Source organism: Arvicola amphibius, chromosome 5 (genome assembly GCF_903992535.2).
Source record: "Arvicola amphibius chromosome 5, mArvAmp1.2, whole genome shotgun sequence".
NCBI lineage: Eukaryota > Metazoa > Chordata > Mammalia > Rodentia > Cricetidae > Arvicola > Arvicola amphibius.
In genome coordinates, this window is record NC_052051.1 from 59,840,618 (window position 1) to 59,864,219 (window position 23,602).

At 45.2% G+C, this 23,602-nt stretch overlaps 1 protein-coding gene and 1 non-coding gene across 4 annotated transcripts in view; one reads left to right on the forward strand and one right to left on the reverse strand.

Moving 5' to 3' along the window:
* The window catches only part of Cdin1 (CDAN1 interacting nuclease 1), a 277,760-nt gene that overhangs the window by 53,846 nt on the left and 200,312 nt on the right, over positions 1 to 23,602 (reverse strand). For 2 of the 3 annotated variants that reach the window (XM_038330596.1, XM_038330592.1), the window contains one exon: positions 13,574 to 14,774. The exons of the other annotated variant lie outside the window; for it this stretch is intronic. In XM_038330596.1, coding sequence (XP_038186524.1) covers positions 14,662 to 14,774 — 113 coding nt within the window. In that variant the 3' untranslated portion in view covers positions 13,574 to 14,661. Of the gene's footprint in view, positions 1 to 13,573; positions 14,775 to 23,602 lie in introns of those variants that run through there. 3 annotated transcript variants of the gene reach the window in all.
* On the forward strand, positions 5,470 to 5,576 carry LOC119816006. The gene has a single exon (XR_005285665.1). It is a non-coding gene; the product is annotated as a U6 spliceosomal RNA (small nuclear RNA).

Here is a 23,602-nt window from a genome sequence, read left to right on the forward strand (position 1 = left end):
GAGGGACAGAAGCTAAGAGCCCGGCCAGGCATGCACGCAGAGACCATTCTGAGTCCAAGTGCACCACTGGAAGACATTAAGCCAAGCGGTGACAAAAATCTGACTTCCATATTCTTCAAAGAGTGTCACGTAAGCTCAGCCTGACTTTGAAGCTGTAATCCTCCTGCCTCAGTCTTTGCGTTCAAGTATAACACCTGTCCTTTGGGCTTGCAGACATACCCCTCAGGTAGAATACTCATCTTATCATGGAATCTATGTGCAGAAATGCAAACTGATTTCTTTCACAACAAGAATATTTCACATGTAAGCAACTCTGAAAATCAGCAGAGATAACTTTGGCACATTGGGTATAAATTTATTCTAATACATGAGATTAGTTTTTCAAAAGAAAAATCAGTGTGTGGAAAGGACCGTCACTTTTCATTGAAATAAAGGGTACTACAGGTTGCCCTTGGTTACCACTAGTGTTTGGGGATCTTTAGAGTATCAATAATTATTTGCTCAATAAATTGATTTTCCAGTTGTTTTTTTAATTAAAAAAATCAAACTCTTCCCCTCATATATTTGAATGAGTACTCTGGGACCAGACTGGCGGGATTCCACCACACTGAAAATTCCTTTCTCCAGGAGTCTTTGCAAATGTGGCCTGCCCTGTATGGAGGGGGTAGGGAGGACCGAGCCAAGCTGCCTCCATGTGAGGCCGGGGTTATTCTTGGTTTTGCCACTAATTAGAGCACGACCTCCCGCAGGTCACCGCACCTCTCTTACATGGCTCTTTTCCTGGCTGCTGAATGGACACGGTGATTCCTGCTCCCCTTCGTGGCTTTAGGACATGCCTGAGCTCTGTGGGGCTGGGCGGCTCTGAAGCAGCTCTGCCAGGGATTTGTCTCATTTTTTTGTTCACATGTAAAATATTATTATGTAAATTAATTGCACATTTAAAACTCCCATGTTCTTAGTTCTGTGTACTGTCATTTAAAACCCCTATTATGTAAGGAAATTTTAATTTCCTAATAGTTTCAGACTTACAGAAAACTTGTGAAAACAGTACAATTTCTCATTTAGTATACACCCAGTTTCTCTTAACCATCATTTTTAGATTACTATTTTATCCTTGTTTTTCACAGTAAAATGCACAGGTTCATTATAATGTAAGAAAACAAAAGTGGGGAAGCCTGCTTTCATTTTCTGTGATCTTATTTAGCTCAGCTTGCACCCTGGTGGGAGGCAACGTATCTTCTATACCTAGATGTATCAGCTAGAATATTTCTTGGCTCCCAATAACAGAAAACTCAGACCCAACTGCCTTCCAGAGTGAAGAGGATTTATTATCTGAGAAGATGGAAGTGTAGAAGCCGAGGAGTTCAGGGGGTTGATTCAGGGACTCAGTGATGTCATAAGAGCCCCAGGCTATTCCTTTTGAATGCCTCCAAATCCTCTGAGCCAGCCCTGGCTCCTCTGCTGTCGCCCCTGCTCCTGGGAGCCAGATGGTCCAGCAATTCATACACTTTCCAGATGCAACCGCAACCAGGAGAAAACGGACTTTGTGTCCTTCGTGATCAGCAAGGAAAACTTCTTCCAGAAGCACTCCCCACTCGTCGCGGATGTTCTCTCAATTTTCTTTGGTGTCAGTTGCATGACATGCGCACCACATAACAGCCGCTGGTAGGGAAAGAAGGGGCTTGACTAGCTCAGAATGTCTGCGGGGGTGACTGTTGGACTGAGACTAGGGTTTTCGCTCTTCTCCCAGGAAAGCACACGGCTATCCATCCTAGGGATAGCGGACACTTGAACAAAAAGAAAGGAGGTGCGGGGTGGTGGCAAATGTTGAGAAAGTAGGGGGCAATGAGAATACCATAAGCTCTCATATGGTAGAGGAAATTGAATAATGGCAAATACCATTTGCTTATAATGTGCTGAACATCATTTCAGAACCTTGCAGGACTCTGTAATGCCACCATGGTCTGTCTGTCTTTCTTTCTTTCTTTCTTTCTCTCTTTCTCTCTCTCTCTCTCTCTCTCTCTCTCTCCCTCTCTCTCTCTCTCTCTCTCTCTCTCTCTCTCTCTCTCTCTCTCTCTTTCTTTCTTTTTTTCTTTTGGTTCTTCAATACAAGGTTTCTCTGTGTACCCCTGACTGTCCTGGACTTGCTCTTTAGATCAGGCTGGCCTAGAACTCAGAACTCAGAGATCCTCCTGCCTCTGCCTCCCAAGTAGTGAACTGACTTATCTAATAATATCTTACTAGACAAATTGCTTAACATCTATAAGTTCCCGTGACCCTGTTTGGAAAAGAGGTACTAGTGGCAGCTACGTTTATCAAGGACTCCTGCACTTGGTCCCGTCATCAGCGCTTTAGATGCATCAAATGTTTCAACCTTTACAAACTAAACTCAGGTGGTACTAACTATCTCCATAGTTACCGGAGAACATTTGGGTCCTAAGGAAGCAAAGAAAATTGCTAAATGTGGAGGAGCCTATGAAGGCTGGATCTGTGGGTGGATCCCTGTGTCTGGGCTGAGATTCCCAGTGCATCCCAGGGTCTGGGCTGAAGTTCCTAGACTCCAGGACTGGGCTTTGTCTCCTCTTTCATAGATGATCCTGCCTGTTTCAGTTAGAGGTATATTACCGACCTATCCCAGTTGGCTCAGTGCTCACGAAGGTAATGTTGAAAATGCAGCATCAAAATTAGAAATAAAGAAAATAGACTACATATTCAATCATATAGTTCAGTGAAAATGCTGTTCTCTTATGGAAGTGGCGATGGGAGAATAAAAGAAATGATTACCCCAAAATGATACTCTGTCACTGAGATGTGTTTCCATAGATCTCTCTAACACATTTTTGCATCATCATCATCATCATCATCATCATTATTATTATTATTATTATTTTGGTTTTTCGAGACAGGGTTTCTCTGCAGCTTTAGAGCCTGTCCTGGAGCTAGCTCTTGTAGACCAGGCTGGTCTCGAACTCACAGAGATCCACCTGCCACTGCCTCCCGAGTGCTGGGATTAAAGGCGTGCACCACCACCGCCCGGCTGCATCATTATTTTTAATTTTATTTTGTGTGTATGGTTCTTTTTACTTCATATGTGTCTGCGTACCACCCGAGTGAAGTGCCTATGGAGGTCAGAAGAGAGCCTTGGATCCGTCAGAAAGGGGATTACAAATGACTGAGAGCCACCATGTTGGTGCTTGGAATTAAACCTAGACCATCTGCAAGAGCAGCCAGTATGCAGAACCACAGAGCCATCTCTCCCATCTCACATCACAGTTAATGATATTCCTGGAGGCTTTAGACCCTTGACCGACCATCAAAGAATGCTGGGTTGCTACATAATAAATTACAGGGTTTTTTTTTCTCTTGAAAGAGAATTAGCTTCCTTTTTAGTACTCGTAGAATTTAGGTCAAAGGTCAGTGTCTCTAGACATGTCTGATAAGTCAGTAAATTGGCTAGAAATTTCGACCACATATCTCTCGTGGAACAGAATGAGATTATCAGGGACCCTGTTCTGGTATTTCCCATGATGTTTGCTTCAGTGGGGAATGCAGCTGGGTGCAAACAACAGAATTCCTAATGAATAGCAGTGGGGAAAGATAAGTTTGCTTTTTGCTCAGGTGTGAGGGATTGCAAGACTGACCTGGCTTAGCAGTTCTGGCGATTTTTCCTCATGGTCACAGATGGCTACTGCACTTCTCACCTTCCCATCCTAACACTGAAAGGGTGGAAATCATAGAAGAGGAGGGCCTTGCTTTCATCAGAGAAGAAAATCTTCTGGGACATCAGTGGAAGCGTTCACCCACTCCTGTGCAGTCGTGCTGAGGGTTCAGTACTAGGCTCATCCTTCTCAAGACGAAATGATAAAACATCTTCCAGTCCCAGGATAAAGCTGCATTCTGTTAGAGAAGATGGAGAGAAAGGGGATGTTGGGGGAGATCGAGGGATAGAAGAGAGAGAGAGAGAGAGAGAGAGAGAGAGAGAGAGAGAGAGAGAGAGAGAGAGAGAGAGAGAGAGAGAGAGAGAGAGAGAGAGAGCGCACTCTTGGAGAGGACAGTTGTGTAACTTGTCTCTGCCATGTGTCTTCTCTGTTCTAGGCAGGCAGGAACAGACAACTACCTCTGTAGGGTTCTGTCCTGAGGGTCTCTTTACTGTTCTGTATCAGACATAATGGGTCCTCTAGGAAGCTACATGGACCAGCCTAGAAGGAGAGGGCCAATCAGGATGTTTCTAGAGAGCTTTCAATGCCAGCCTAGGGGGAATTATGCTTCCTATGGCACCCAAAAGTCCCATCCCCACCATATTTCTAGAAACACGGACAAGCTTAGAAGTGAAGGAGTGAACACTTGGGTGATGTCATAAACTTAAATGAGGCTTAGCTAATCACCAAGCCAAAGAGCTGGAGATATATATAGTTCACTATTAAACCGCCTACCAGACCCAGGGCATAGTTCCCAGCATCACACATGTGCGCGCACACACGCACACAGACACACACACACAATTAAATACATACAACCCATTAAATAATCAGATCAGTGAATTTCAGGACACTTTCAACAATTACCAGGCCAAATTTGTTTCAATGTAAATCAATCTGAAAACTTCAAATTTGAATATTGAATCTAAATCCTTCCCACACTATACCGTGCAAAATGGACCCATTGCAAAGTCATTCCCAAGAACTGTTCTGGTCAGCTTTCACTTTGTGTGAGAAAAAGTAAAAAAGAGATCGCTTTTTCCTTTCCTTCTCCATTTCAAACTTTTCTCTGTTTAAGACAGGGTCTTACTACATAGCTCAGGCCATCCTTGATTTGCCAACTTCCTGCTCCAGCCTCCTGGATGCTGCTAGGAAAATGGCAGTCTTACAGGTCTGCAAAACATCTGCATGAGAAAGGGACATCGGGGACAGAATGAAGCCATCTAGAACTTTTCCTCTAACTTGTCATCTGTGCCTGAAGCAGGGTGTGTGTGTGGGCTCCCTCATTGATATTTCTGCACCCCTCTTCTCTGGGACGCATACAACAACCCTAAAATAGAGAGACATTTTCTGTATGTTGACTGCTGGTCAGTCTAGATAACCTACCATTGAATTTTTGTGGCTTGCTGGACCTACATTTTAATATTTCAAGAAATATTGTTCAGTTTTCAGAGTCTAGCGTGGATAAAGCAAAATCACCCAGTCTCTTTAGAATCTACATGACGTGAGACTGGATTTGGCAGGCTCTCTGAGGAGGACGGAAGAGCATTCACATACCCGGGGAGGTACTGATTGACTCAGTGGATGGACCGTGCTCCCAACTGCTCAGTTACCGTGCTCCTGAAGCCCTGGTGCAAGGCACCACCCTCTCTGAAACTCACAGTTTGTCCAGTGTTTTCAGCAGCCAGTGGGAAGCCAATTTACACCCTGCCGCCACCACGCAGTTTTATGAGGGGAGCACGGATGCTACTTCAACTGCAAAAAAAAAGTGGTGCTCCCTTCTGCAGCACATTTACTAAAATTGGAACAATACAGAGAAGATTAACATGGCCCCTGCGCAAGGATGACACACAAATTCGTGAGGCGTTCCATTAAGAAAACCCAAAAAAACAAAAAACCAAAAACATTGGCTTGCCTGTTGTCTGATGAGGTTTATGTGTGGGAGTGGAACGCTAGTTAAAGTCGTGTCTTCCAACAAACAAAAACCCCGAAACATTCCAAATAGTGTCACAATCATCAGAGAGAGAATCCAGGAGCAGGCCACTAATTTCCCCAACTTCCCTCAGTTTTGCATTTTGTTTTTCTCTTTTTTTTAAAGTTAAATTCAGGTAGAACCAATGCTTTTGTTTCATTGAATTCCCCCCCCCCCAAAAAAAAAGCTTTTCTGTGATGACGAACCCATGCATGTGTAGGGGTGCATGTGGTGGACAGGCCTTGGGCTGTCAATCACCTGCGTAAGTACCGGCTGCTTCCTGCCCCGTCTGGCTGCCGAGGCTGTATTTATGGCAAAGGTTACTGTCACTATCAAAAGAAACACAGGCTGGCTGTCTCGGCGCTCCTCAGGAGCACAGGAATGTAAACTGGACATCTGTCTGAGCAAACAGCCAAGTCAACATGTGTCTTCTCTCAGAGGGTGATCTCCTCCTGCTGCTCCCAACTCCTGGCAAACCGTGTTCTTCCGGACGGGCTTCAGGAAAGCAGAAGGCAAAGGCGAGCTCTCCACTTCACAACGGCTGCTAAACCAGCACAGAAAACACAGCTTTTACATGTTGCACATCATTTGTGAAATATGCTTCGTGTGTGTGTGTGTGTGTGTGTGTGTGTGTGTGTGTGTGTGTGGTGCATGCCTGTGTGTGCACGTGTGTATACAGGTACATTCATCTGTATGTACACACGTGGAGGCTACAGATCAACACCAGGTGTCTTGCTTTACCACCCTCTGTTCTCATTTTTGAAGCAGAGTCTCTCCTTGACCGCGCAGTGCATAATGACAGCTAGAGCCCCAGGATGTGTCTGCCACCACCCTTCCTCCCCTCCCCTCACAGTGCTGTGGTTACAGCCCAGGTACCCGAACCAGCTTTTTTTTTTTTTTTTTTTTTTTTTTTGGTTTTTCGAGACAGGGTTTCCCTGCAGTTTCTAGAGCCTGTCCTGGAACTAGCTCTTGTAGACCAGGCTGGCCTCGAACTCAGAGATCCACCTGCCTCTGCCTCCCGAGTGCTGGGATTAAAGGCGTGCGCCACCACCGCCCGGCTCCGAACCAGCTTTTGTGTGAGCTCTGTGGCTCCAAACTCAGATCCTCATGTACCAGCAGCGAGCACTTTACCCTTTGAGCTGTCTCTCCAGGCCCTGAAATGGATCCTTCTATGTAGCAGTAATTTATTAATAGTTATATAATATGTAACACAGCTATAATACATGGTGATGCCAGTTTCAGAACAGATGTGATTTATGGTGTACTAAACACTAATCTTATTTAATCCCCGTAACAGGCGTGCGTGATAGGTATTATTTCAGTTTACAGAGGAAGCCTGCAGCCTTTAGCAGGTAGGCTGCCTGCAAGGAGGGAGGCAGGGACTCCGGACTGCTACTGAGCCTGCTTGCCTCTGAGCTCTCCCTGACTAGAGTTCTGAAACTTTCTTTGTTGATTAGGGAGTTGATTTTTCCTAGGGGTGATCAGTTATTTTAAATATAATCGTATCTTTAGAGCAAGAAAAACACGGTAAACGCAACCTGAAATTTTTATCCCCCACCCACCCCAGTGTAAGGAAGAAGCGATTCATCGGAGGTTGGCCAGAGGAAGTCTGTCTCCATTGTTTCCGTGACATCCTCAGGCTGGAGGGCAATGTAAAGAACCTAGCTGTCAGCAGAGCACTAAAGGTTTTTGAATACTAAGGTGTAAATAAATGCGGACATGAAAAAAATCCCAGCTCTTATCTACGATAGAAATTCCAGTATCTGGGCAGGACCTACACGGTAACGCTCAAAAGTGATGACTAAAAATGAACCAGGACCCTTTGTTAGTGAATTAGAAACATCCTTTAAGCCATTGGAAATTCTGCGGAGCAAGTGACGACCCTGTTGTCATTTGCTTTGCTGTTGCTGTGGTAAACACCATGGCCAAAAGCAACTTATGAGGGGGAAAGGGTTTTATTTTGGCTTGTAATTCTGGGTCACCATCATTGCTAAGGAAGGTCAGGACCGAAACTCAAGCAGGAACTGAAGCAAAAGCCATGGAGGACTGATGCTTACTGGCTCACGCTCCGACCCATGCTCAGCTGTCTGTCTTAGTAGATACTGCATGCAGCTTCCCCAGCCTAGGCATGGTGCCGCCCACAGTCATCAGTGAAGACACTCTCTTTACAGACATGGTCACAGGCCAGTCTGATCTGGGCGGTTCCTCAACTGAAGTTCCCTCTTGACGTGTGAGTCTAGGTTGTGCTAAACCAACAAAAGCACAGTATTATATGGGAGAAGAAAAACACAAGAGGTCAGGAGAGGGAAATGCTGGCTTTGTCCTTGATCGAGAAGCCCCGTGACTTTGATCAGGTCACATGAGCTCTCTTGACTTGTTTCTTCAGGCAAATGAAGCCTCTGGTGCCTTTGAATTCCACAATTCTGAGTTTAGGAGCCAGACTTCTTATCCTTGCTAATGAGCTGGGTTCTCTTTCTCCACATCTCTTAAGACATTACAAGGAACAGGCTGTAAAGGTGTTTCCACCTTCATGTGAGCTCCTTCATCCACCCTGTTCTCTTTCCTGCTTTTCCCCTTTACCATTGGAAGACACATTCAAGGATCATGAGGAAGCAAGCAAGAGGAATATAATTAGTCAACAACTCAGTTTTCCGTGAAAACAATGGTCTCACCTCCATAGGGCCACTTATTGCACTGTTTTATTGTTTAATAACAGTTAATTATTTATTTGAATATAGCAGGATAGCCTCAAACTCTTAGCCAAGGATGACTCTGAATTTCTCTGTTGCCTAAGTGCTGGATTTGCAGGCATGCACCACCATGGGTTATGCAATGCAGGGAGACAGGGTTTCAGAAGTGCTGGGTAAGTATTTGTGTCTTGAATAGCCTTGTATAATCTAGAAATATATTAAGAATACCGAATATGATGGGCTGGTCTCATTGGTACCTGTACTGTGGGTCAGATCCCTCCAGATGTTCATGGGAGCCCTTGAAACGGGTGCTACAAGTTTCCAGCACAAGAGGAAATAGAAGCCTCTGGCTCTCCCATGCCGAAACAGCTGAATTAATGACTAACAAGGACGCACCCAGTAAGTAGGCTGTGGATTGCATCTCTTCAAAGGTCAGATCTGACAGACAGAGGACCAGAGATACTTTCCCTAGAGCCAGCCAACCACTTTCGTGGCCTGGAAGCATTTTGCCATTAACCAGACATTACAAGAGGAAGCAATGAAAAGCGCCAGTTTGAGGGACCCTCATAATACCCCCAAGCAGCCCCAAATCTGTGTGTGAAACACCTGGATTTGGGTGCCTGATAGGATGCTAAGGGCAATTATTTTGAAAAATAGAATTGAAAATATAAAGGTAAGTCTATCTTTAAAAGACCAGTACAGTTTCTGATATCTTCATTTAGTGATTCGGTGGATAAAATCTTGGGCTACTTTTCCGCAAATGAGACGAAATGATAAGGATTTCCCCTTAAAACTGAGCGTGTCTCAAAAACTAGTCTTCATAAATTTGTTTTGAGATTTTTCTGAGTTTAAAGTAATTAATTCTTTAACATCAACGTATATACTCCTGTGACTATGTTCATTTTCTACCTGAAAAAAAGGGAGAAGTAGCTCCAATTATTTGTGTGATGACAGGGAGGACACATTCAATATAAATTTAGCAATCACTTCATCATATAGCACTTACTGAACAGCTCTCTGTACCAGGAATTTTGATAGAACCCAGAGCATAGAGACGTTAACCAAACAGATGTGATTTCTGCCCTCTGAAGATAATAATCGAACTGGAGATCTTACATTAAACCAACAGCAGGTAATCTGACTGTTAAGATACTGACTGCGCACTCAAGTTGTGTTCGGATTTCAGTTAACTCAAAAAAGAACTATGGCTTCCCGTAAAGTGTTAGTGTTTTGACTCGATTTTGATGCCTTCCAAAAGAATTTTAATAAAAAAGAACAAAAAACAGAAAGTCTACCCAGACATACTAAATTACTTCTGAATGAATTTATGTTGGATATGAAAAATAACAAAGCCCACTCCCCCCAAGCATCAGTGCAAGTTTTCCTAGCAATACCTTTAAGCAACAGCAGTTTCTAGTAGAATTAATGGCCGTTCTAATTTAATGGTCGCTGGCTTCATGTTTGGCCCTCAATTAGATGTTGAACTTCAACTGCTATTACTTAATTGACGTGGTTATATTTCATGCCAGGTTTTCACAGTGACCTTCCTTTAAAAAAGCGAAGGTGATCTGACCCAGTAGTGTGGGCCACCAGTTGCGCCTGACGTGGCTACCTTCATCCTCCTTCACTGTGTCCGTGGCTGAAGTGAGGCCTCTCTGCTTTGCTGCCACGAGCCTAGTTTCTGTGAGCCTTGTCTAAGACACGAGACTGCTCTCGTGAGGGAAAAGGAAAGAGAAACATAGCTGTTGCCTTGTTAAAACGCCAAATAAACCCCATTAAGCGTAGGGGATAGATCTGGTTTAGCAAATACGTTGGGGACATAAGTACGGTCAAGTTATGCTCCTGTAAAAAATTCAATTATATGTATCTTTTCTGTACAAGTAACTCCAAATAAGTTGGTGTGGGAAACTAAGTAAAAACTACAACCTTTGTCCTCACACAGGAAGCACATGCTACACTCACCTAATCAATGATTTGGCTTTTATATACAGTAGGCATGGCACCAAGATTGAACCCTGTTACACTGACCACTGAAACAAATCAAGGCACCAAGTGAGCACTTCCTGCCCCCACATATTGTAGAGAGAAGTTTTAAAAGGCTCTTTGGAATTACTTTGATCAAGCTTTGAAATCATTTTAGTGGATGACTATTGTACGAAATCTGTAATTTATAGTGCTTGACCTCAGCGGTCCTTTGTCTCACGGCCATATTCCAAACAATAGCAGGAAAGCACAAAACACAAGGGGAACGCAGGCCCTTCTGGTTATTATTTCATTCATAATCCCATCTTCCTCATTTAACCTTTACGATCAGGCACGCTCTTCACCAAACGGCCTCTGATTGGGTTTCCTAGTGACAGGAGGGTCAGGAAGATGATTAGCCTGGCTCAACGGTGTCACGCATAACCCTTCCTTGACCTGAGAGCGCTTCAGGTTGAGATAGGCAGCTTGTGCCGGTGCCCCAGTGGTGACACGGCGGGCACATGCCCATTGTTTGCCTGGTAAAATTCCCCTGACTTTGTTCCTTAACCCTAGTCAAGAATGTGCCCAGGGGGAGAGCATCTCCTTCCATTCTTGTCACCGAATTGCTATTCTGTGAAGCAGTCTCCTCTCAGAGACATGGGCCATGGCAAGCTGCCCCACAATAATGGAGTGAAGTGACTCACCGAGCCAGACAGAAATTTTACTAGTTTAATTCACAACCATGATCAGCTGAACACAATCATGTGGGCTCAAACACACTGTAAAATCTTCCATGTCTTGGCTTCTTTGGAGATTTATTTTATTTTTTTGAGACAGAGGCTCACACTGTAGCCCTGGCTGGCTTGGAAATTACTATGTCAACCAGGTCTTGGCTTTGAACTTATAGATTATCTGCCTGCCCATCTACCAAAAGCAGGGACTATTGACATTCGTCACCATGTCCAGCTTTGTTGGCTCCTTTTGCCAAGCATTCGCGTAAGGCATAAATCTCATAGGAAATACGCAACTTTATTCTAAGTTAAATGCAGTAGGGTCCTCCGGGTGCTGGTGTGCACCCTGGTGTGGTGGCCTGTGACGTGCGTGAGTGTCACTTTTACTTGGACAGATCAGGTCAGTTGCTACTTCACAGGGGTTTCGAGGAGATTTATCTTGCTTCAGGGATCATTGTCTACTGAGAACAAAGAGGCGAGTGGGAAGGCGTTTCCACGTGGATGGAAACTCAGGAGGGTAATGAAAGCGGAGATGACCAGGAAGGAAGAACACACAGCCTGCTGGAGATTTCATCTAACCGAAGCTCTGGGCCTGAAGCAGGTCCAAACGCGCAAACATCAGCAATCTTGGTATGGGATGCAGAAAGCAAACAGTGGGTGTAGCTCCCCAGGGAGAGTCAAGGCAACTGTTCACTTTGGTGCTGTGTGTCAATTAGTGGAGCCAGCCAGGGGACTATTTAGGTTACCTCATCAGGGCTCTAAGCAGTCTCCTCCCTGGTGGCTCTCATGAGTTAATGCGATCCCCAAAGACAAATCATCCATTATGTTTCTCAGAGCGGCAGCCAGCCTTGCAGGTGACGAGCAGGTAACACTCCTAGTTAAAATGAATACTTTTCCTAGAGGTGGACTTCAGAACCCTGAACCTGCTGTTGTCTGTAAAGTTTACACACACATGCTCAAGGTGAAAGAAAGAGTCTCAATTGCTTGTGTTTTTAAGAAGGGGGAGAGAAGGATAAAGGGGAGGAGTCTACGCAGGCACCTTTGAATGTCAGGTGGACTGGCTTTGTTCTGTGTCGATCCCCCTCCACTCTTCAAAGGGGTCTGATGTGTTTGTGGGTGCAGTGGTGTAAGTCTCTGTGGCAGAGGGAGCACCATTCAGAGCTATGTTTTACTCGTATTCCTGTATCCTGACTTGGCACGGTTCATCAGCACAGTGTACAAAATGCTCCACAAAAATATTAAAGATTTTGCTTTAACGTTAATGTTCTAATGATGACAGCCATAAAAGTAAGCTATCCCATCACTGCTGTCCCGGGGATGATGTTTGGATTGCCTACACTAAAATAAATAAATAAATAAATAAATAAACAAGCAAGCACATGTAAATGCTTGTATGGCTAAGCATTTTTTAAAGATTTTTAAAAATTTTATGCGTATGAGAATTTTGCCTGCATGTATGTATGCATACCATGTGCATGAATGGTACCCATGGAGGCCACTGGATCTCCTGGAACTGGATTACAAGTAGCTGTGACCTGCCATGTTGGTGCTGGGATTTGACCCGGGTCCTCTGCAAAAGCAGCAAATGCTCTTAACTGCTGAACATCTCTCCAGTCCCCAGATAAGTGTTTTTAAGATGAAAGAAGCGACCAAGAGGTTTTAAGCTTCTCACCTGGGAGCAACGCTCTTTCTTTTCCACATGTCTCTAATTCAAACACAGCAGGCACAAGGATCACACTAGTTTCGGAGTAACTCATAACCTTACCACGGAATGTAATTTACTGTTGGTTGCTTTCTTGCTTTGAGGGGCCCAACTGGGAAGCTCCACTCATAAATACAAGGCAGTGTCTCTGTTGGGGCTACCAGAACGTTTTCATAATGTCAGGGCTCCATGTAGAAGAATCAACACAAAACGCAAGCACCTTTGGGGCTTTTAAATTTTATTTGTGCACGCTCATCATAAATTAGACTAATGTTAAAACAAGCAAATCTTTGACAAGGGTCTAGCAGGATATTCAATATCTGTGCAGATACATGTAATTTACTGTAAACCATACCCCCAACCCACCCCCTGCCCAAGACAAACAAAACCAGTGGCTTAGGGCATGCCGTAAAACCAGATTTTAACATCTTTTTTTAAAGTGTGTGTAGAAAGGCAATGTAGTCGTGGTTCAAATCATCCGATTCATACACGGAACTCGCCTGATGCTTCCTTACCGCTCACCCTTCTTGCCTGTGATTTACAGCAATCTCCCGGGAGAGCTTAACATCCTATCTTGGGCCTGCCGCACTTGTGGCCCTTGGCAGGAAGGCGACTGGCCAAGTTTTTCACCGAGCAGGCACAAAAGAAACCAACCAATGTGTATGGCTTAAGGTGTTTCCAAAAGTCTTGTTTTTGCTTCTAAAACTATCTATTCAACATTCTAAAAGCCACATTTCACAGCACTGGGGCAGAGATGCGTTACTAAGTAAATTTGGGGGAGGGGGTGAATACAGATTAGTTTTTAATTTTCCAAAAGATAGGTTTAGAATTATTTTATTAATGTTTTGCTTCTGACAAGTCTGGTCTGCAGTATATAAAAGTGAATAAATTAAAGTGAATAAATACAAAAATCTCTTTTATTTTGATTATTTAAAAACCGCTCTAGGATTTTTTTCTGGTACACTTAATTCATTCAAAGCTGATTATTTATAATGTCTAAATTATTTGAGTGTTACACAATTATTTGGTATAAAATGCAGACACAAGGCAGTATGCATGAATATACTTTTTAAAAAATATCTTGTAAAAATAGTGGCCAATATTGTACAGGCCAGCAGTCCTGTTCAAAGGGCCGCCGTCGACAGGGAGGCGTAGCTTTAGTGCTCGGCCTCACGTAAGCCAAAGGAGCATGGTTTGCATACACAATGCAACTCACCCTCTAAGGCAACGTCAGTAAAATGTTTGGGGGTCCGAATAAGCTTTATGAACAGAGGATGTTCTCGTCAAGGGGGACTTCTGCAGCTTGGCTGGATGCCACACAAGTCAGGAGGCCGTAAGTTTCCACAGAAGTCCCTGTCCTGCTCTGCTGAGCCCTGGATGAGAAGGCACACTTTTTAACAGACTTCCTGTCTCCAGATTTCCTAGGTTTGGGCTAGGTAATAGTCCCTGATGTTAGTGCAACACCTAGTCTCAGAGTGGCCACACAGAGGAAGGAGGGCGAGGTGGTGGAAGGAGGTTTAGAAGGAAAAGAAGTCATGGGACGACAGGGAGGAGAACTGGAAAACCCCACCCTTCAGACTCCACACCTTTCCTTCTGTTCAGTGTACAGGGAGAAAGCATCAGGAAGGAAGCAGGATTACGACTCTCTATAAACTAAGCGTGTGTCAGAGACGGAGATGCTGATAGTGAGCGGGTTATGTCCGGAGTTCTCGGCTATTCCCATCAGCCGGGGCTGAAGGAAAGCAGAACCTTTTGATATGTTTGTCTAGAGAGGTAGGGCTGAGACTGCAGCAGCCAGGGTTCAGCTCAAGTTCAGGGCAGATGTTGCCAGAAGTTTATACTGCAGGAAAGCGGCATTGCTTCCGGCTTCTCTTCCAGGATCCTCGGGGTCAAGCGGTGCTGTGGCCTAAGGTGACAATGTCTGTGGGGAAGCAGGCTTTGAGCAGGATGCCCCTTTCCCGGTTGCAGTCCAGTTCCTGGATAAATCCATACCAATAGATGACCAAGCCAGGTCCGAACCTGCAAAAACATCGGAAAACGTCACGCACATCCAGAAAACAGACCATCTCAGAGGCACAGAGGAAAGACAGTTGAGTCTAGCTATACCAGCTTGCTTCGGTCGCTATCGCGATGACGGCAGCAGCTGAGTACAAACTGAAGTGTTCACTTAATGCAGCTGTTGTTCCCTTGACGGATCTGTTTGCCTTCCAGCAGCCCAGCTGATCTCGATTCACCTATAACATCTTTTTATGAAGGGCTGGGGTACGAGCTGCGGCAACCGCTCTTCAGCCGGGGAAGGGTACCAACTAAAGAAGGATCAGTGACGAGCTGGGAACACCTGGCTCAGGGAAGGCGGGCTATTTCAAAGATTAAACTTGCCTACTTTTAACTAAGGAAGGGAAAGAACGTTTGAACAACTGGGCATGGTGGTACATATTCCTTTTTTCACAGCACTCAGGAGGTGGAGGCAGGAAGATTATCAGCTTGAAGCCAATCTGGGCTGTAGAGCAGGATACTGTCTCAAAAACATTAAAAAAAAAATAACTTAATGATGGGACGGATTAAGGGTCTCTCTGGCTATTATGTTTAATTCAAGTACCAGTGTGGCCAGAAGTATGTCCTGTTACTCATTACTTCTAACTTAAAAAAAAATCTGCATGTCAAACTAGGACACATCAAGGAGACCTCTACCCAACACTTCATCTCTGCATCGTAACCTCTGCGTGGAGGTGGTGTGCAATCTGACTGGAAGCTCCCACAGAAACAGGGGATAGTCACAGAGATTTGTGACCAAGATGGACAGACAGTCAAAGGCTTCAAAGTCCAACAAGTGTGCGTTGTGCCCCTGAGTCATCTTTGCTTTTGTCAGCAGCCACTGATCCCTGCCAGGAAGTGGCCCTACAGGCGACTTCACCCACAAGGAAGTTGAGGCCTTTAGGCTGGGTTCATAAAGATGTAATCACTATCAATCACTGGCACAGAGAGACGGTTTGTACGTCAGTTTCGCGTTTTCTCTACCAAGAGTACTTAATTAGAGGGCGGGACTACTCTTGGTGTCGTGTTGCAGGAATTGTACAGTGAAATCATAAATTATGAACGCTGAGTTGGTGAAAGGGTGGGTAAAAACAGAGCCGCTTTCTGTATTCTAATATTACAGTGGGCTGAGCCATGCTAGGCCAAATGCTTTTTCCTTCCAGGAGTTATTATCTATCCGCCATGGCGTCCTTGCCAAAACTAATAGTCCAGGATGGGCTGAGAGACACTGCCATACACAGGACCAAGTTCAGTTGGATGTCACGGGCTGGCTTATTTGGGGATTCACATCAGTGGGTTAGCTCAGTAGTACCCAAGACTAATTTAGCCTTTTTGAGTCTCCTCTGAGGAGGAGCAGTATTTTGAAGTGGGTCCTGTGAATTTAGGGCAGGTAGGGGTGCTCTCTCATTCCTCAGCTAGCCAACTTTGCGTTAGGATTAGGTTCCCTGTGCACTGGATGTGAGCGCCAAGACTTGAATACCCAAGCTCATACCTGGACAAGAGCTGGCTTCCACTTAACAAATTGTTTCTTAGCAACTAGCAACCTTAAACACACACACACACACACACACACACACACACACACACACTCAGAGTCCATAATGGAAACATAAGCCATTTGGTAGTTTTACTTCATAAACTGTTCTGAGATTTGTGCCAAGTGATGTCAGAGTTATCAAGGCAAATCTGGTAAGCCAAAAGACAGGAATCCCTGACGACCTCTCAAGCAGGCCCTAAACCACCCCATTGTAATACACCCACTCCAAGGCCTCCATGCATCTGATAGCAAGCTCCACACTTCTCTGCTTTATTAGGCGGCCACTCTGGAGACCATAGTGTTCTTCAGAAAGGCACGAATATTTTTACTAAGGGAGCAAAAGTATGATCCAACCAGTCATGGAGAAGAACAAAAGAATATATGGGAACTGTAAAAAACAAGCCCCGTATTTTAAAGATTTAATAAAACAAAAAACACACATCATCAGCAGTGAGCGAGCCACAGCAGCCCACGCTTTCCCTGAACAGTTAAATCACAAGCCAAAGGACTTGGAGCATGACAGCTCTTTATGAATACTTTCTCGACAGAGAGGCCAGGCTGGGGAACAACTCGATGCTCAAGGAAACAGCTTGCTTCACTTGTGGGGCAACAACTGGTATCTGGCAACCCACAAAGGTTTCGGCAGGATTGTGAACCTAAACATCTCAAGGAGCGGTTCATGACCAGGATTCCCGGAAGAGAGCAGCCTGGAACTGGGGTAGTAATTTTTTTTTTTTTTTTTTTTTGGCAGGACTTCACCATCTATCTGTCTTCAAGGCTCCTGTGGGAGTTAGGAAACACCAGGGCTTCCATGAGCTCAAAAGCTGATGGTTTCGTCCGATTAAGTAAACATGAGCACACACGCGTTCTTCTTGTATGCACTGACCGCTGGACAGGCTTTGTAAGTGACAATGATGATACGGATTTTAGAATGTGACACAGCTGGAATGCGGAATCGCATCTGGCTTTGCCCCCGTGTGCTTCCCTGAGCAGTCTCCAGCAGCTCAAGTCCAGGGATTGCTAGATTTTGGCAAGACAGCCCTTAGGCAGAGTAACCTTTAGGAAGGAGCTGACCACATCCACCAGCCGAAGCTACTGTGTCTTCTTTTGTCTTAGAGACAAAACAATACCACAGCAGAACCTGGACCTGAGGATGTTCTACCGCCGGTGCTGAGCCTTTGCTGCTCGGAGGCCCTTGTTGCCTTTCCAGGCCTAACCATGATTTCACAGTCGCTATTCTCAGGGCCTTCAAGGATTCCCTAATGCAGCTTATATTCCCTTGAGGAGCAGACACTAGGATGAGAGTCACTGCTGATCAAGTAAATCTGTTTACAAAAAACCCCACCAAACTGGTAAATGTAAAACATACCTCTTGAGAAAGATGGATAAGTCAAGAACCAACAGAGACTTTGAGGACACAAAAATGGGACTTATTACTAAATAACGTCAGCTTCAAAAAGGGTGTTAAGTGTTTTTTTCTGGTTTCTGGCTACATTAGAATACTTACAAACATTAAATGGGAACTCAGTGCTTTTTGTGGGTTTGGTGCCTAAGTCTCCTAGGGCTCGTTCTCTACTTCATCATTTGATTCTTTTGTCTGGGACCCTGGTGAGGACAAAGACCATGTATTCTCTCCATCCATACCCTCAATGCCTCATAAGACACTGCCCAGCTCATGGCAGATACCCGCTGGGGCAAGATGGAGGATGTGGTCAGCAACAGAGGCCCCAGACAGTTTAGTACTGGCTGCTGCATCAGCGGGGGTCTGGAAACAGCAGTGTTGGTGGACTTAACGTGACATCCTTGGGAATGACCTGGAACGAGCACATTGATGGTGCATGGACAGGTCACAATGACAATACATACAGCAATGTCTCTTCCAGGTTGAACTACCTAATCACGTGATTCCGCAGTGGGAAATTCCACAGCTAATCTTGTGGTATGTAAAAGCAGAAGCACTACAAATATGTTTTAACCTTTTTTTCCCCCACAAGATAGCGTGGGAGGGAGTTCACACAAGCAGCACACGGATAGACACAACACACAGAACCGCTCTGTGACAGAAGCACACGGGATTCGAACTTGGGAACACACGCACTCACGGGAGCGCGCCTTACACGCTGAGCCACCTCCCAGCTCTACAAATATGTTTTAAAATTACCAGTTGGACAGTGGTGGCGCACGCATTTAACCTCAGCACTTGGGAGGCAGAGGCAGGTGGACCTCTAAGTTCGAGGCCAGCCTAGTCTAAAGATCAAGCTCCAGGACAGCCAGGACAACATACAGAAAACCATGTCTCAAAAAATAACAAACAAACAAAAAATAAAATAAAAATACCTTCAGGCTATCTGTATAAAGTATATATAAAGTACATAGAAAACATACATAAACTTTGTCTTTAGACTTGTATCTCATCCCAAAGGATACCTCAATATACATATTGAGCAAATGTTCAAAATACCTAAAGAACTCAAATCTGGAACACTTGTGATTCCAAGTACTTAGTATATGGATGCTTACACTGTATTAATGCTTTCATTAATTTTCCATTTCCAGGTGCCACTTATACTCATAAACATTTTTAACTTAAGAACTCATTTAGTTCTTGTGCTAACTAACACCATGGTCTAGACTCAAGCTTACTCCTTGTTCTACAAACGAAGACAAAAAAGCAAAAGGTCATTTAGTAGTAGTTACCTAAGAGCTCATGGCTAAGAAGTGGAAAAAGACCAGAACCGGAGCCCCGGCTGTCTGTGACTGTACGGGCAGCAAGTGTAGGGTCCATTTACTAAGTACGACGAGAGAGGAGTGGAACTGAACCAGGAATGGGGAAGTGCCTTGGTGTCAACTAGATTCTACCAAGAATGCTGTGGACAGGTCTGCGGCCATATTTATAGAGAGAACAGTTGCCAGTTCCCACCTGGGACTGACTTACAGGAGAAATCCTAGGGTGTCTGGGGAAGCTGCCAGGGCCACAGCACACGTATGACCTAGACATGAACACAGTATAGCAACATGCCTTAGCACACCAATTCAAGAAGCCTCTTGGGGAGTTGATTCCTGTCGTGCCCCTTTGCCCTTTCTCTCTCTCCATCTCTCGTAGCTCAGGCTGACCTTGAACTTTCTATATACCTGAACACGACCTCCATCTCTGGATGCTTGTGCCTCCGTCACTCAAGTGCTGAGATTATAGTGTGCGCCACCAGTCTGAACTCTAGGCCATGCTCTGAAGGGCAGAATTAGGGAAGTTTTAAGATAGCTTAAGTTTCAGATTCTGATTTAACACCCCTGCAATGGAAACATCTGAAAATACAGTTGAGCTGCCTTACAGAACAGTGTGAATGGAGCTAATGATCAAGGCTCAGCTCTCACTGATGAAGATGCTCGAAGGGCTGGAGCTGTAGCTTACTCGGCCAAGTCCTGGCCTGGCAAACACAAGACCCCGAGTTTGATTTGCTGTACCATATACAAAAGGCATATTGGCACATGCCTATAACCCTGGTACTTAAGAGGTGAAGGCAGGACGATCAGAAGGTGAAAGTTACCAATGGCCATACAGAGAGTTTGAAGCCAGCTTGGGCTACATGAGATCCTGTCTCAAAAAAGTAAATGAGCCAATATATACAAATTATGAATGTTTACACTAATCTTCACAGGTGCCCTGCTTTTGAGAAACTAACTGATCTATTTCCAGACACAGGGGGCTCAGTCACTGCCACCACTCAGATATGAATAATGTCCTCAGACTGCCATGGTCTCCACTCTTCTCTGAGACTCCAGGATGCCAAGGCTCACTTGTGTCAGGAAGTTTCTAGAAAGACTAGTTTCTTCACACTCTTCGCTGAGTGTGCAGAAGCACCGCGGAGTCCTCAAAACTGTTGCGTATCAAGACAGAAGAGAACTCTGTGTGAGGCGCTCTTGTGCCGCCTATTGCTTCCTTGCAGTCACCTGCTGGGCTCCTGTGGCTGTCAGAGCGCCTGGCCCCTATTCTAGGCTCCAATCTGGAAATTCTCAACCCTTGACCACGGACCCTTGAGGGGCTGTGAAAAGGCGGCAGGAGAACGGTATACCCAGAGCACTGTGCTCAGTTTGGGGGAATCTATCACGTGCTATCTTAAAAAACGTTGCTAACAGAAGTCGCAGTAGCTTTCAGTCACCCTGTTTCTTCAGAGACAGTAGACAGGACTGAAAAGCACAGCTGTTAGCCTATGGAGGGCAAAACTGTTTTTGTTTGTTTTGAAGGAGATCTGCATTCCCGTTCTAATTGGTTCCCCTTCGTTCCGTGGCTGGCTGCGTCTTGCACAGGTGAACAGCATCCAGAGAGGAAGCTCTGTGATATGGGTAACACTCAGTCACACTGAAGACGTGTGAACATTCTTAGCACTGTTGTAACTAACCTGTCCCTGCACATATGGCTTGTCTTCACAGTCAGAGTGAGCCGAAAGGAAAACCATTTAGCAACTGCATCAGGCCCCATTCAGGACTCCCTCTCACCAGTCATTCAGGACTTCAGGCTCACCAGTGTCTGAGGCAGGGAGAAGGGAGGCTCTGGCCATGGTGGAGCTGGAGCAGAGGAGACATGCTGTCACAGGCACATGTCCCTAATGTCCCCAGTGCGCTCTGCCTGTTGAAGCTCAGGCCTTTGTGTGGTCACCGTCTACACTAGTCACTTTTCTGCTGATGTGACCAAACCCCATGACCAAAGCGGTTTACAGAAGGAAGGGTCCTTCCGGGCTTATGGTTCCTGATGGGGAAGGGGTCATCATAGCAGGAGCAAGGCAGGAAGCAGTAGGCATGGCTGCTGGAACAGGATGCTGAGAGTTCACACCTTCAAACACTGGCAAGAAGCAGAGAGAGGGAACTCGAAGAGTCTAAAAGCCTATCCTTGGTAACATCTTCCTGCGAGGCTGAAAGATCTCCCCAAACAGTGCCACCAACTGGGACCAGGTATTCAAATAATGAGCCTATGGGGAACATTCTCATTTGAACCCCCAGAGCACACTGCAAAGACGGGATGGATCTAAGGATTTGTTTTAACAGTAAGGACAGTGATAGGATGTCACATCTATGATTAAGTCGCACAGGCTGGGATCTCTGTTTTGCTGAAGCTCTCTCTAGAGCCTCTTTTGCTTGTATGTTGACACCAACTGCTACGTGGGAGATGCTCACACGATGAGGAACTGAGCATGGTCTCAGCCACTCAGGAGGTGGAGAAAGTGAAGGGCCCTGTCTATCTTTACACGAGGCTCACACTGCACCGCTACAGACTGGGAAAGACCGAAACAGGCCTGCCAAGGACCTGGCGGTGTGATGTCTAGTCCTACTTCAGAGACACTGTGAGAGATGTGTGTTATTTTTAGCCGCAGTCTTAGAGACAACAATTTGCTATGTGGCAACAGACAACTAACACAAATATTCACTGTAGATTGGAGGCTAAGCGTCCACCAACTTCCACTCTGCACGTATGCAGCACGGAGGGTCCTGGTGGTACAGATTGGCTTTTCCAGTCACAGCTGAACCTTGAATTCATACAGAAGGAGATTATTAGTAAGTACCAACTACACACATCCAGGCAAGCCCGTTACTGAGCAACTCTGTGTCTTCTGCCATCAGAGCTTCTTGGCTGTGCACCAGCCCCATCCTTGCTGCATGTCTGAGACGCTGGTGTTACTCAGGGAGGGGTTCCTCCACAATTCTTCCTGTTCTGTAGTTTTGCTGTTACATTCAGCCACAGAGCTGCTAAAGCTGCAAATGTGTTGGTGGCGGAAGGTGGGGACCCTCAGTCGGCTGAAGTCAATGGCTGCTGACGACGGGGGGGGGGGGGGGGGGGAGGGGCGGGGGACATAAAAAGCCGCAGCAGCAGTGACAGCTCATGGTTGCTCTGTTTTGGGGCAGACTTTGTCTCTCTCAGCAGATGCTGGGGACAGTCTAGGAAAAACAGATGCTGGGGACATTTTGTTCAGTTTTAAAAAGGCAGTGAAAGCTGCAAAGTATTTTTAAAGACTGTCACCAAGAGCATATTAAAAATGGTCCTTCAGTGAGTAAATTCTTAGTTTTCCAGAAAAGCCGAGCTATCCTCAGATGGTCCTGGGTGGCTGCAGACAGCGACCGCGCCACAGAAGATGGGATAAACCCTATAAAGTGTGCTGTTCGGGTGAAGGTTTTCTATAACTACTTGGGAAATCCACTCCACCAGAACACTTGGTCCCTAATTTAGGCAAGACATGCTTCCTCTTTCTCATCTATGGGACGAAAGGGTCTCCCTGTTGTGACTCTCCACTAATCCAGGACGCTTCAGACGGCTTTTAATAACTTAAAGGGAAAAGGAAGGCCTACCAGTTCTCTATGTAGGCACTTCCTTGAAGCAGTGCTTTCAGAGAGGGTTGGGAAAAAAAGATAGAAAAACTTAAAGATCTCTGATCATTATATTCAGTGTCATTTGTTCAGATTAGGCCAGTTAGTTCGCAAGTAGGCTTTTGAAGTCAGCTGTAGTGATAGTTCATTTGTATTTTAATAAATAAAGCTCGCCTGAAGTTCAGAGAGTAAAACAACTGCCCTAGTCAGCCTTAAGATCAAGGCAGTGGTGACAAAAACCTTTAATCCACACCGGTTTGCCATAGAAACCTGGTGGTAGTGGTGCATGCCTTTAATCTAGAGAGGATTCTAAAACAGGAGGAGACAGAGCTCAGTCTCAGTCTTATTCTGAGATTCCTGGAGGCAGGGTCACCATTTCAAAATGAGGTCGATATAAGAGCCAGTGGTTGGCTGTTTTGCTTCTTCAGGATGAACCCCAATTTCTGTCTCTGGGTTCTTGTTGATTGTGCTACAGTCAGTTTAATATTTTTATTTCTAAAACTTTATTTTGGGCAGAAGTTTAACCAACTGTGTGATTTTTAAAGAGTCTGCTTAAATATTTACATACCTATACCAATTTCAATAATCCCAAACAAAAGGCATTTAGTATTTGCTCAATGCTTATTTTGCAACAGGTGGTATTTCAAGCCTTTCTACATGTTCAAACCAACTGAACCTCGCTGCAGATATACAAGGGGCTGTGTGATCACTGTGGTGCTTTGAATGAGAAATGTTCCTCACAGTCTTGGGCACCTGAATACCTGGTCCTTGTGAATGGCGCTGTGTGGGTGTCTAGGCGGTGAGGACTTGCTGGAGGAATTACTTTACCAGGGGCAGGATTTGAGGTTAAAAAGACTTCCTAACTTCTAGGATCCTCGTTTGTTTTGTGGTTGCCACTGAGGATGCCAACTCTTATCCGTTC